This window comes from Phyllostomus hastatus, unplaced genomic scaffold (genome assembly GCF_019186645.2).
Source record: "Phyllostomus hastatus isolate PE091 unplaced genomic scaffold, TTU_PhHast_1.1 phas_contig_34, whole genome shotgun sequence".
NCBI lineage: Eukaryota > Metazoa > Chordata > Mammalia > Chiroptera > Phyllostomidae > Phyllostomus > Phyllostomus hastatus.
The window spans coordinates 50,986,017-51,000,214 of NW_025333857.1; the positions used below are offsets into that span (position 1 = coordinate 50,986,017).

At 39.4% G+C, this 14,198-nt stretch overlaps 1 protein-coding gene across 4 annotated transcripts in view; it reads left to right on the forward strand.

Moving 5' to 3' along the window:
* INVS (inversin) overlaps nt 1-14,198 on the forward strand; it is a 145,631-nt gene that overhangs the window by 75,183 nt on the left and 56,250 nt on the right. For all 4 annotated transcript variants that reach the window (XM_045840097.1, XM_045840099.1, XM_045840098.1 and 1 more), the window contains 4 exons: nt 2,173-2,282; nt 6,684-6,855; nt 12,144-12,299; nt 12,707-12,936. In XM_045840097.1, the coding sequence (XP_045696053.1) occupies nt 2,173-2,282; nt 6,684-6,855; nt 12,144-12,299; nt 12,707-12,936 (668 nt within the window). The remainder of the gene's footprint in view (nt 1-2,172; nt 2,283-6,683; nt 6,856-12,143; nt 12,300-12,706; nt 12,937-14,198) is intronic.

Consider the following 14,198-nt stretch of genomic DNA (forward strand, 5'->3'; position numbering starts at 1 on the left):
ACCCCCGTCTTCTATTTAATTATTTTAATTTTTAATTATGTGGCATTATTTTATACCTAAATATCTGTGTTTAAATTTTAGTATTATAAATGTGTTCTCTGTCATATTTTAATTTCTACATCATGTTTTAATTTTTATCATGAAAGTAATGCACATTTACTGACAAATATAAATGCAAAATAATCCTCTTCAAAATCAATGTCTTTATTTTGGGGGAGGAGGGCTTTAATTTTATGTTCATGCTAATACAATCATATTTTATGTTTTTTCTTTATATTTTTCTGGTATGCCTTTTACTTAACATTTTTGGGAATCACATTTTTAGATGAGAAAGCGCATATATGTGTCTGATTTGGGGAGTAATACGAGTTTTTCTCTTTTGGTGAAGGAGTTTTATCCGTTAATAGTCATTTTTATAAGGTGTATAATTTGTAACATTTTCTGTTCCTCTGCTGTTTGAGTATTATTGGTGTTTTTGGTTTTTCAAAGAATTTTTTGCTTTTGTTTTCCTGTTTCCTTTGTTTTCTGCCTTTTGGTGTACGGATTAAGTTTGTTGTTATTTGGTTTGGAATTAGCTAATGTTTCAGGAGGTTATTTAAGTTTTATTAATGGTTACCTTTAAATGGATCAAAACTTTTTAAGCCTGAGACAAAGTCAAGAGCAAAACTGCATCTGTTGATTCCCACCCATTTAAACCGAGGAATTTAGCACACTTATAACCCTCATAGTATTTGTTAGTGTAACCTGAGGTTTTCTTTCCCAATTATTATTGTGGCTCTAGTTTTTAAATTATATATTGTCTCTTTTGAAAGTGAATTCTACACTTGCATTCAGTTTTATAATCAGATTTATTATTGTTATTCAGAGTTAATTTCAATGTGCAGTTTCATCCCTTTTTCCTTTTTTTGTGCATTCTGGGAGGATTCCATAAATTTGTCTCCACGTCACTGAAGTGACTTTTTGTTCCGTAAGTTCTGCATTCTTTCTGTCTCTTATAGATTGTATTTTGACTTCCTTCTCTCATCCATCTTTCCTTTTATCTCTATCTGCCTTTCTGCTTCCTTTCATTATCTTCTCATTTCCACCCATTTTCTTCTTAGGATATTCTGTTTCGTTTCATAGAGGCCATCTCTTTGCACTTAGTCGAAGGTGCCAAACAGTGTCCTGATCTTCCTCTGGATCCTTCTCTAGATCACTTCTGATATGTTCTTCATCTTCCTGATGGTGTTTTACCCTTCAAACAAGATAAGGTGTGTTTCCGTTGACCACGTGACGTAGATTGCCTTTGATCCTACTTTTGTCTGTTTGTGTTCTGGAGAACTCCGTCTCAGACCATGGCTGGAGAGCAGGTCGATGAGCACAGCTCTCACTCAAGTCCTTTTCCTCTGCCTGGCTGTCATGCAATGTCTCCTTGCTCTGCTCATGTGGCATCTCCTTCATTGCCTGGTTCCTCAATATGCTGAAGCAAGAGAATTTATAAAATTCAGGTTTCCTAAATATACTATCAGGTTTGTTCCTTGTTTGATCCTTTCTGCAGTTCTCCGCTTGTGGACACCACGTCCTCCAGAATGCATTGCAGAATGTCTTCTCTACCACCACCTCATCATTCCTGCCCACTTGTTTTCTGGGATTTGAAATTATTGCTTAGATGTTAAAGATTGGGGGAGGGAAGTTAGAGGGGATGGCTAGCAGGCCTTAGAGATTCCCGCAGATTACATTACAGTTTGTCCTCCTGGACAGTAGAAGAGAACAGCCGGGCAGTTCAGACTGGTTGTGTAGCGGAGCCTGGAGACCAGACATGGATGGCTGAGTGCGGCCGGCTCCTAATGCACCTTCCACCTTTCTGATGGGCAGGTGTACAGAGTGAAGCCACGGAATGCAACAAGCTGATGCCTACTACACGTTTTTCTCAATCTGGTAGTAGTAATTAATGTCATTTCCTTCCCGGTTGAAGATTTAAGTTTTTAGTATTATAAATGTTTACCTTTGTTCTACATTATCATAGTATTTTAATGAGAAGTCAGAGAAGAGGCCAAACTGGGGGCCGCTACTCAGCAACCATTTAGAATCTTGTATTATGTGCTAGAGATTTTTCTCACCCCTTTCCTTTAAATAGATTATACATTAATTAACGTCCGTTGTATGTGATAGCTAACTTGTGTCTGCTTTCAGGCCATGCACAGATTGTCCATCTCCTGTTAGAAAGAAATAAATCTGGAACCATCCCCTCTGACAGCCAAGGAGCAACACCCTTGCACTATGCAGCGCAGAGTAACTTTGCTGTAAGTGAAACATGAGTTGCCTTTTTTCCTAATTAAATTTTAATTTTGATATGATTGTACTTCATATGCAGTTGTAAAAAGTGAAACAGTTGTAAGAAGTGAAACAGAGAGATCCCATGTTCGGGTTTACACCATCTACCTCATGGTAACATCTTGCAAAAGCATAACACAATTTCATAAACCAGAAATTGACATTGATACAATCCACTGACCTCATTCGAATTTCACCATTTTACATGTGCTCATTCGTGGGTGTTTGTACAGCAGTTGTCTTTCAACAATTGTTCATACTGTTGAAATGCCAGTGATAATCTGAGTTTTTATGAAATTCTTACTCACATGTGAAGTGTTAGACAGTTTTTATTTTAACTGGTCAGAGTAATGCTTTAACTGTTTTAACTTAAAACAGTTAAAAGTGTACTTCATGTTTTGTAGCTTCTATAGCACTAAGGACAGCTTAGCGCTCAGCAGTCTACAGTTGTCCTGAAAGCAGTGTGGCGAAGCATCAGAACGAGGCAAACCTTCCCGACTGGGCTATTTGCTAGCTGTGTGACCTTGCACAAGTTTCTTAACCTCTTTGAGTCTTAGTTTCTTCATATGTAAAATGATGATAATTACACCTTTTCTTTTAGGATTGTTGTAAGGCTCAGAAAAATTTTATGTAAGTGCCTACTGTAGTCCTGGTACGGAGTAGGTACTCAAGAAATAGCAAGCATTCTTACCATTACCACTGCTAATAATAATGTACATTATATACCTGAGAAAGCAACCATGTGAATTATTGATATTTCCAAAGCTATTGAATAATATTAACAGTTCTTCACTTAGTAAGCCATCCTTTGTAACTTACAAAGCACTTTCTCATCCAGTATGCTACTCAGTCTAGCCATAACCTGATAGTGTCCAGCCTGCTTCAGCCTCCTGGGTATGAGTAGCTACCAAGAACTGGAGACTCATCCAAGAGGCCCACATTAAACCGGTCACAGTTGATTTTGATGTCTTCTACATGGTATGCATAGCGCAACCCTTGGTTTCATTAAATTGTAAGAATGCTGTCATCAGCATAGTACAATTCTATCTTTCTGTCCTTCCCAAAAGTTTCATTGAGTACATTGAGTACTCAGATTGCTAAAATATGTTTTTCCACCCTTCTCTGTCTCTGGTATGCACAACAACTATAGCTGTAGTCCTTCTTCCTGGCATTCATAAAAATTTATTTTATTTATTACCTAGAGTGTTGGCAAACCATTATCTTCTTTTATCTTCCAAAATCTCAGAAAAAATACAAAGTAGATTTTGGAGAGGACCTTTTTTCTTATTACAAGTAGATAAGAGAATTAGTTGGCCCAGTCTAGCCAATCAGTGGAAATCAGAATTCAATCCACGTTTCAACGCCAGACTGTGGGATAGAACATGTTACAAGACAGGTCATAGTATCCCCATTTACCAGTGAGGAAACCCAGGTTCCAAGAGATTAAGTGACTTGCCCAACACCTTGAACCCAAGTTTTATTCCCAATTTAACGTAGGTGCAGACACCAGTAACTCAGTGACTGTGCCAGTGGGACTGAAAAACAAAGGTAGAACATTATGGATGTTTACCCAAAGAAATACTCATTTTAGATAATCTGCCAATCCCAGAAATGATTTTTTTCTGAACTCAATTTCAAAGCCCTTGATATTTTTGTACTTTAGTAATTTGTAAGAGGTTTCTGTTCTCTTTTTGAAAAACATCAACAATAGCAAAAAATCCTACAATAATTTCTTTTGATTCAAAAGCAAGGAAAACTACTTTGCTTCCCAGTGGAAGTCACATGTGACAGTGGCTCTGTTACCATAATAAATACTCCTCTAGGACGTCCAGTCAAGGTAGTGGCATAAGCAGACATGGCTCGCCTCTTCACACAACCACATCAAAATTACAGTTAAAATATAGATCAACTATCACTCAGAACCGTCAGAAATCGAGTTGAATGGAAGTCTGACAACTACAGAATTAAAGAAACCACATCCATCCAGACTGGTAGGAGGGGCAGAAACATGAAACAAGCTGGTCCCACACCCACGTGTGGTGGATAAAAATTCCAGAGGGATATCGTGGCAGCGAGGAGTACCAGCCCCACACCAGGCCCTCCAGCCCAGGGTTCCAGCGCCAGGAACATAAGACCCCGCATTTTCTGGCTACAAAAATCGGGGATTGAGTCAGTGAAAAAAACTGCTGGAGCCCCAAGCAGTTCCTCTTTAAAAACCCACACATGGACTTAGTCAGACTTACTCCTTCTGAGCTCCAGCATCCAGGTAGGAGCTTGAAAGGCACCAATGGCACAGAGGCAGAAACTGAAGTGCCTGGCATCCAGGTGAGCAGAGGCCTTTGTCCCTTTTCTAAACACTCCCCTCACAGAGCTGGCAAGCTGGTGTCATATCTGAGACTCCATCAACCTGACCAACACTGTTTGACCCATCTTGGAGATCACCAGAAACTCTGCCCCACCCAAATTACTGCTTTTCCATAGGAATGACTGGTCTTAGCTCCTGCTTCACAACTTCCTAAATTCTATTGAACAAACAACAGCTGGCCTCAGTGAACCCTAGGCCTAGCATTAGCAGCAGTCGGCCTAGATTCACAGCTTGGCTTTGCCTGCGAATCTCCAAGCCCAGCTAAGTAGCAGCCACCTCATATTGCTTTATAACTCAGGCAGGGTAGCCATGGGGAAAACATAGGTTAAGGTTGACCTTGATCTATACCACCCAGGAAACCTCAGGGCCAGCTCATCCAGTGGTCAGCTACAGACCACACGGGAGCATCACCACCCTGCCCCAGCACAGCTGATCCTCCACAGGGCAGAGGTTGGTGGTCAGTTTTCACAGCCAATCCTTGCAACTGACTGACCTGGGTAAATCCCTCCCATTGATCTGCCAACAGCAACCAAGGCTCAACTACAAGAGGAAGGTGTACTCAGCCCACACAAAGGGCACACTTCGAGTACCCAACTTGGGTGGTAGGGGAGGCTGTGCCATTGCATTCTATAGGATACCTACTACATTAGGCCACACTACCAAGACATAGATTCAATGCTGCTCTACCTAATACACAGAAACAAACACAGGGAGGCTCCCAAAACAAGGAGACAAAGAAATATGGCCCAAATAAAAAAACAGATCAAAACTCCAGAAAAAAAAATGTTAAATGAAATGAAGATAAGCAATCTATCAGATGCAGAATTCAAAACACTGGTTATAAGGATGCTCAGGAATTTTGTGAGGGCCTCAGCAACATAAAAAAGATTCATTCAGAAACAAAGGATACACTAATTGAAATAAAGAATAATTTTCAGGTTCACAACAGTAGAGTGAATGAAGTCAAGAATCAGATCAGTGATATGAAGCATAATGACCAATAGAATAACAAGAAGAAAAAAGAACCCCTCAAGATGAGGATAATATAAGCAGCCTCTGGGACAACTTCAGGAGGTCCAACATTCACATCATAGGGGTGCCAGAAGGAGAAAAGAAAGAGCAAGAAATTGGAAATCTATTTGAAAAAATAATGAAAGAAAACTTCCCTAATTTAGTGAAGGAAATAGACATGCAAGTCCAGGAAGCACAGAGAGTCCCAAACAAGATGAATGCAAAGAGGCCCACTCCAAGACACATCATAAAGAAAATGCCAAAGGCTACAGACAAAGAGAGATTTTTAAAAGCACCAACAGAATAGACATTAGTTAACTACAGGGGAGTTTTCATAAGACTGTCAGCTGATTTCTCAAAAGAAACTTTGCAGGCTGGAAGGGACTGGCATGAAATACTCCAAGTCATGAAAAGCAACCAAGACTGCTCTACCCAGCAAAGCTGTCATTTAGAATCAAAAGGCAGATAAAGAGCTTCCCAGACTAGAAAAAACTGAAGGAGTTCATCATCACCAAACCATTATCATATGAAATGTTAAAGGGACTTATTTAAGGAAAAGAAGAAGATCAAAACTCTGAACAACAAGATGGCAAAAAATACAAATCTATCAACAACTGAATCTAAAAAATAAACTAAACAAACTAGAAGAACAGAGACAGAATCATGGTTACAGAAAGTGCTTTGATGGTTGCCAGATGGTAGGGGCTGTGGGGGAATGGGTAAAGAGGTGAGGGAACTAAGTAAAATTAGGTAGATACAGAATAGCCTTGGGGATGTGAAGTGCAGTATAGGAAATGGAGGAGCCAAAGAACTTACACACATGACCCATGGATGTGAACAGTGGTGGGGGGATTGCCTGAGGGAGTGGTTGGTGCTGGGTGGAGGGAAGGCAAAGGGAGAAAAATCAGTACAGCTGTAATAGCATAATCAATAAAATATAATTTAAAAAATACTACTCTAATGTCTCAAAGTTTTAAATGAAGTTTTCTTACAGGAAACAGTTAAAGTCTTTTTAGAACATCCTTCGGTGAAAGATGATTCCGACCTCGAAGGAAGAACGTCCTTTATGTGGGCCGCTGGGAAAGGCAGTGATGACGTCCTTAGGACTATGCTGAGTTTAAAGTCTGACATTGACATCAACATGGCAGACAAGTACGGAGGCACCGGTAAGAACTGGTGGACATGACTGATTTGCTTTCATTCAGGCTCCAAAATGTAGGTGACGCTTTAAAACTGGTACAACAGTACTTTAGAATCATTCTCTTTAACTCAGTGTTGTTTGACTTTCATCTTTACTTCTTCCGCTTAGGTTGTCAGGATATCACTCATAGGCCTTATTTCCTCCAAGTATGACAGCTAAAATTAGCCTCTTTTTTTACCAGGCAAATGGTGGCATTTGATTTAAAACCCTGGTTGCTCCTTAGACATGATTGTGGGAACTCTTTGATTATCTTTATGTAAAAAAGCAGAAACCTTTCATTAAAAGTACACATTTTAGTAGTTATTCATTGTATTTTCAAAACTTTAGCATTATTTTTAGGAATACACACATCTAAGTATATTCTCTTCAGTCTCGCTTAATATGCTCTTTTCTCAGATTTGAATAGCTTTACCTCATCCTGCTATTTTAGAGATAACCTCCGTGACTCCAGAAGCTGCAAAGCTTCAAGTCAACTTTGCATCAGAGGCTCTTACTAGATACTTCTTTCCATCTCTTTTTCTACTAAGAGAGACCTTCAACTATGTTTTCATTAATCAGAGACGTACAGGTTTTTTAGCCTTCATTGTCAGCTGGAGGTTTCTCTCTGGTATACTGATCCTCATTACAAGTGGGAATGAAAGAAAATCACACCAGGGCACTAACACTACAAGCTTCTCAATGCTATGTTCTCTTATTTGTAGAAACACACCAGAGCCATTTGCATCTACATATTCTACTGGATATGACCTTTCTGTGCCACCAAAACGATTGACCCAGCCCTGGGGGAAGAGTTGAGAGGGAAGTCACTACCCTAATAATCTCTCCCTGTACCTCCACCTACACCCTCTCTCAATTATTTTTTTAAAAGAGTTTTTAGATAATGTGAATTTTGATGAAGGCTTTAACTTTCAAAATTATTTCTTAATAAAGCCTCACAGCAGACCTTAAACTTCTCAAGAGGTATAGCACAGACACACAGGACATCATTGAGTTTATAAATGGTTTAAACACTTCATTTTTTTTTCTGACTTCCATTAATATGCAGCCTTTCACTTTATCACCAGCCTTACTTTTAGCTTAACTTCTCATGTATTTTAATGAGGTATAAGTGAGAATACTTGCATCCTTTTGGCCAAAGTTGCCTTTCTAATGTGCCCTGTGATTGGAGTTCAGACTTAACTTTTTCTCAGATTCATTAACTCCCTGGGCTCTTTCTCCTAAGGGTTTTATTATATGTCAGAGATGCTTCTTGACATTTCTTGTCTGTGAAAGTTAGTTCCTCTCCATCATCCCTCTGTAGCATTATTTTATCCTCCCCATTGAAAAAAAGAGTTCTAAACTATAATTGAAAAACAAAAACAAAAAAAAGCAAAAAATAGTAATAATAAGTAGATTCAAATTTGCTTTAAAAAGTTCTTATCAACCACAATATACAGACATTATTTGGATCTTGATTCAAAGAAATAAACTAGGAAAAAATGATAAAGCCAGTCCTGGTTGGTGTGGCTCAGTGGATTGAGTGACGTTCTGTGAACCAAAGGGTCGCTGGTTTGAGTCCCAGTCAGGGCACATGTCTGGGTTGTGGGCCAGGTCCCCAGTGGGGGGCATGTGAGAGGCAGCCAATCAATATATTTTGTATATCGATGTTTCTCTCCTCTTTCTCCCTCTCTTCCCCTGTCTCTAAAAATAAATAAATAAAATGTTCTTTAAAAATGATAAAGCCATCAAGAAAATATAAACACTATCTGGATATTTGCTATTACAGAATTTTTGTTAATAATTATTAGGTATGATAATGGGACTATCTTTGGAATGCTGGGCCTGGAGCTCTGCAAACCACATTTCCCCTTTGCCACCCGATGCCCTGTTAGAATCAGCCCCCAGGGGGCAGTAGAGCAAGACTGGAAATCTGGCTGAGCAACGGGGGATTACATATTACCGTATCCTTACTATTCTTGTTTCTGTTTCCTGTTCTTCCTGCGTTCATCACTGTACTTTGTTCCAATGGTAGTGTTAATTTTACTTTGCAGTTTTTCCATCCCTCACAGTGCCAGCCTCAAAGCACCCTCGGCACCCTCCTCAGAGGCACCAGAACTAGCCAGCCAAGCAGAGACCCTCCTCAGAGGTCTGAGTTTCCGCTCTGCAGGGCTCTGCGTCTAAGCTTTTTAAGTTTTAATATTTCCATCCTCTTGTTTTTGTTCCTCCAGTCCTAGAATTTGTAGCTGTTTTTTGCATTTACTACCTCTGTGATACCTTCATCTTCCCTTTTGGCTTTTTTAGTTCTTCAGTACATAGCTAACAGTTCTTTTATTAAGTTCTCTCTGTGAGCATGTCTGGCGTGGTTTCTGTCTCCTAAATGGTTCCTAATTGGTACAGTGGTTGTGTTTATAAAAAAACAAAAAAACATGTCTTTTAAATATGCTTACTAAAATATTTACAAACGGAAGGATATGACTCTAGAACTTTAATAAAAATAATCAGAAGTGAAGGGGGTAGAGGGCGGCTAGAGGAAGCAAGTTAGCCATGTGCCGGTGATGCCGGAGCTGGATGATGGCTTCATCGGGCTACTGCCTTTCCTTTTGAATATGTTTAAGATTTTGAATAAGATAAATTTAACTTTAAAAAAATAGCACTTCTGTGTAAACTTGCAGCATTTTTTCAAAGAGGAAGCAACAATATTTAAGCCTAGGGTTATTTTAAAATAAATAAATGCAAACACTCAGCAATGGGGAATTTCCTTTAATAAGATCACCTGTTCTATTTTTTGCTTAGTTGACATTGTGTCCTTTTTTTTTTTAATTTGACATTGATATTTATCTGAAGAGTATCTATCTATTGTATCCTGATGCCATGTCACAGCATTACACGATTTCAGAATTAGAAAATACCTTAAAATTAGATCTTGTCCAAGGTTTTCCAGACCATGTTCTTCAGAGTGACCGGTCTCTATAGAGGTACCTGAAGTGAGCTGAGGGTGTGGATGCTTAAGTGGATAACCCTCTGCTCCTGCTTTAGCAGAACAGCTCTTAGCTGTTTAGTGTTTTATAAAATTTCATTTGGGTGAAAAACATTCCTATTCTCTTAAAATGTGAAAACAACTGAAGTAGCATAGGTGTTTCATGCTGGAACCTGCATTACAACATTCTTCAGTAGTGGTCTTTCAGCCTCTGAACAGTTCCAGTACAGGGAACGCACTGCTCCCCTGCTATCCTGACCCTACTAGAATGTCCTTCCTTGTCCTAAGCCAAAATTTGTCAACCTGAACATTCCACTCTGTGCTCTCTTCCATGTGACAGTACTTCAGACATGTGAAACCTCTCACACCTGTCTGGATCTCGTGTGGGCCAAACCAGAATTTATCCATTTAGGTCAGCATTCTCAAACTCAAGTGTACATGAGAATTACCAGGGCTGTTCCTCGAAATGCACATTTCCAGACTGTATGGACAAAGATCCTGTTCACATCCCATCCACAAGTTCTGTTGACTCCACCTCCAACACACATTCTGAATCTTTCTACTTCTCTCCATCACCACTCCTGCCACCCTAGTTCAAGCCATCATCTTTCACCCAGTCCACTGCGATAGTTTTAACTGGCCTCCCTGTTTTCATTCTACTCTACCACAATGCATTTTCACAGAACAGCTAGGGTGCTTTCTGTTTAATCCACAAATCAGAAAATATCCCTCACCTATTTAAAGCCTTTCAGTGTCTTCCAACACTCTGACCTGCATGGCCGTTTATGATCTGGCCTTTTCTACTGGTTGTGCTGCAGATTCCTGGCCTTCCTTAGCATGGATTCATTCCCGTCCTTGTACTAACTGTTCCTTTTGCCCAAGCTGCTCTCTCTCCAGATCGCTGCATTTCTCTCTGTTTCTTATCATTCAGGTCTCAAATGTCATCTCCTTAGAAAGGCTTTCCCTAATTCCAATCAAAACTCACCCCAAATCAAGAGTGACCCCAGTCATTCTGAAATTAAAATGTCTTTTATTACTCATTACTTCAATCAACTATACTATACTTCAACTATTCGTCACTATTTAATAGTTTCTTATTTACATATTTGGGGAGTGTTTTATTCCCCTACTAGAATGTAACCTTACCTGTTTTGTTCCCTGCTGAATTCTCATCACATTAATACCCAGCCCATAGTACATCTCAACAAATCTCTAGGAACCTGCAATTTTATAGGTATCCTAGGTTCTGGTTCATGGGTCACACTTTTTTTTTTAAGATTTTATTTATTTATTTTTAGAGAGGGAAGGGAGGGAGAAAGAGAGAGAAACATCAATGTATAGTTGCTAGGGGTTATGGGCTACAACCCAGGCATGTACCCTGGCTGGGAATCGAACCTGCGACACTTTGGTTCACAGCCCGCGCTCAATCCACTGAGCTATGCCAGCCAGGACTTATGGGTCACACTTTATGAAAGAAACATTGTTTTGGGCACTGTAGAGGCATCATACTTAGAACCAATTGGCCCAAGCCTCTGGAGAGTTACCCAGGCAAATTCAGCAGAATTTAAAGAGTAATCTAAAGAACAGTGGCACGAGACAAGCACTAGAATGGAGTAACGTAGGCAGGTGTCAGCCTGACGTGAGACTCACGTGTAGTCACAATAATTGTTCAAACCCCTCCCAAGAGCACCAGAGGAGAGACCACATTCCACCTCGATGTGCTCTCCAATGCTGAAACAAATTGCTCAGTCACAAATCGGGCCCTGCGGACACTGCCAGAGCCATGTTGTATGAAGAATGCACTCGATGCAGTGAGATGTGCAAACTCCCAGTAGCACGCGGGTTCACAGACCAACCGCAGGAAGAGCTCGTGTAACCCGCTGGAGAAACCAGTGATGTCGCACCGTCCCTCGAGTGTATGCTTATTGAGTGTGTTGGTGGGCAGAATTGCCTGTCTCATTTAAATTACTTCTCTGTGTCGTTTTTTTGTTCTCTTGATCTCTGAGAAAGGAAAAAATAGTACAGTAGTAACTAAGCAGAGGGGACCATTTCAGACCAACAGGATGGAAAGGAAGAAAACAGCGAGATGAGAAATGTAGCAGGAAAGGAGAAAAGTGTAATATGTATGAATAGGAAGATAGAAATCTACAAATGTGAAAAATAGAGAATCCTTAAGATCAGCTTGCATTTAGCCAAAATGATGGAGAAATCAAAGAAGGAAAAGATACATAGTTACAATAATAAAGAGGTAAAGTTGTTATTAAAGAGTTCACCACTTTCTCTTGCTCCCTTTTTAGCTTTACATGCTGCTGCCCTTTCTGGCCATGTCAGCACCGTGAAGTTGTTATTGGAAAATAACGCTCAAGTAGATGCTACTGATGTCATGAAACACACTCCACTTTTCCGAGCCTGTGAGATGGGACACAAAGATGTCATTCAGACACTTATTAAAGGTTCGTTATTAAGAAGGCTCCTACTAAGTCACTGTCGAAGGTCAGAATTGTTGCATTCACTGTCTGAAATATACAGCCTTACATGGCAGAGAGCCACCTGGGTAGGAGGATGAAGGGAAGAGCGCCAGGCCTGGCATAAGGAAACGCAAGGGCCTGGCTCCACCTGTTGGTGGTTGTGTGATTCTGGCAAAGTCACTTCACCTGCCTGATTTTGTTGCATTTTCCATAAAAGAGACACGATGCCTATGCTGACCAATGTATAAGCCTACTGTCAAAATATGATGGAGATAATATACATGGAAATATTTTGCTAAGTGTAAAGCATTCTGGGGACTGTTATGTATTTTTTAAAATGTTGATTAATGTTCTCTGTACTAGTCATTTTCATTGTATTCTTGCTTTTTCAGGTGGAGCAAGGGTAGATCTAGTTGACCAAGATGGACATTCTCTTCTACACTGGGCAGCGCTGGGAGGAAATGCTGATGTGTGCCAGATATTGATAGAAAATAAGATCAACCCAAATGTGCAAGATTACGCAGGAAGAACCCCTTTGCAGTGCGCTGCCTATGGGGGATACATCAACTGCATGGCAGTGCTCATGGAAAATAATGCCGACCCTAACATTCAAGACAAAGAGGTAGAGGCTATGGGTCTTTTCTGTATTGTTTGCTCCAAAGCGTTCAAGGGTATTTTTTTTCTTTGTTCACTGAAATGAAATAAAATGACAATTTGCCAAACGAAAAGATCCCCCACAAATCTGTTGATTAAAAATTTTTATTTGTCCATGTTCTCTTCCAACTCCTTGCCTATATATCTATATGATTTAACAAGGTCATTATAGAATGTGGGAATAATATACCTTTTGTAAAATATATACATGGTATATGGTATGTATGTAAATATATATGATATGATTTTACAAGCCACATTTTGTTTTGTTCACTTAAAATTATCACCAATATTGCCCTGGCTGGTGTGGCTTAGTGGATTGAATGCCAGCCTGCAAACCAAAAAGTCACCAGTTCAATTCCCAGTCAGAGCACATGCCTGGGTCGCAGGCCAGGTCCCCAGTTGGGGACATGTGAGAGGTGACTGATGGCTGTGCCTCTCGCACACTGATGTTTCTCTCCCCACCTTCCCCTCTCTCTAAAAATAAATAAATAAAATCTTTTTTAAAATTATCACCATTATTATTAAGTATTAAAATATTACATTTGGTTTATAATATTTTTCATAATAATGGGTGCTTAATATTCCAAAGTTCTAAGAGCTTTACATTTAGCAACTCACTCAGTGCTCACAGCAACTCAAGTCACTACTATTATTATCCCCATTTTACAGATGAGGCAATTGAGGTTCATGGAGCTTAAATAATTATCCTAAGTGGATAACAGTGGCAGATTGGAGGGAGTCAGGGTCCAAACTATGCCTATCACCCAAATTTTAGAATTAAATAAGTAACTTCCTATTGCTAGACATATTTTATTATAGATCATGTTGCATTAATCATCTATATGCATTTAACTTTTTAAATTTTGGATTATTCCCTTGGGATAATTTCCCCTAAGCAAGATTATTGAATCAAGAATGAATGGTATATGAATGTGATTAGGCTCTGATATATGCTGTTGAACTGATTTCTAAAACATGTGGGTCAGCCTATGCTTCCCCCAGCTGTGTAGTAATATAGTGCTTTCTCCCAATTTAGCCGATAGTGACTTTTTCAGTACTTTAATTCTTTAAAAATCCTAGCATGTTATGTTTTTCCAAGTCAGAAAATCTATTTCCTATTAATGCCTTCAATAACTATTTATGAAGGTTGTTACTATATGTAAACTTAACATAATGAAAATGTATAAATATGGTCCTTGTACCTATGTTATTAGAAATACATCTTTT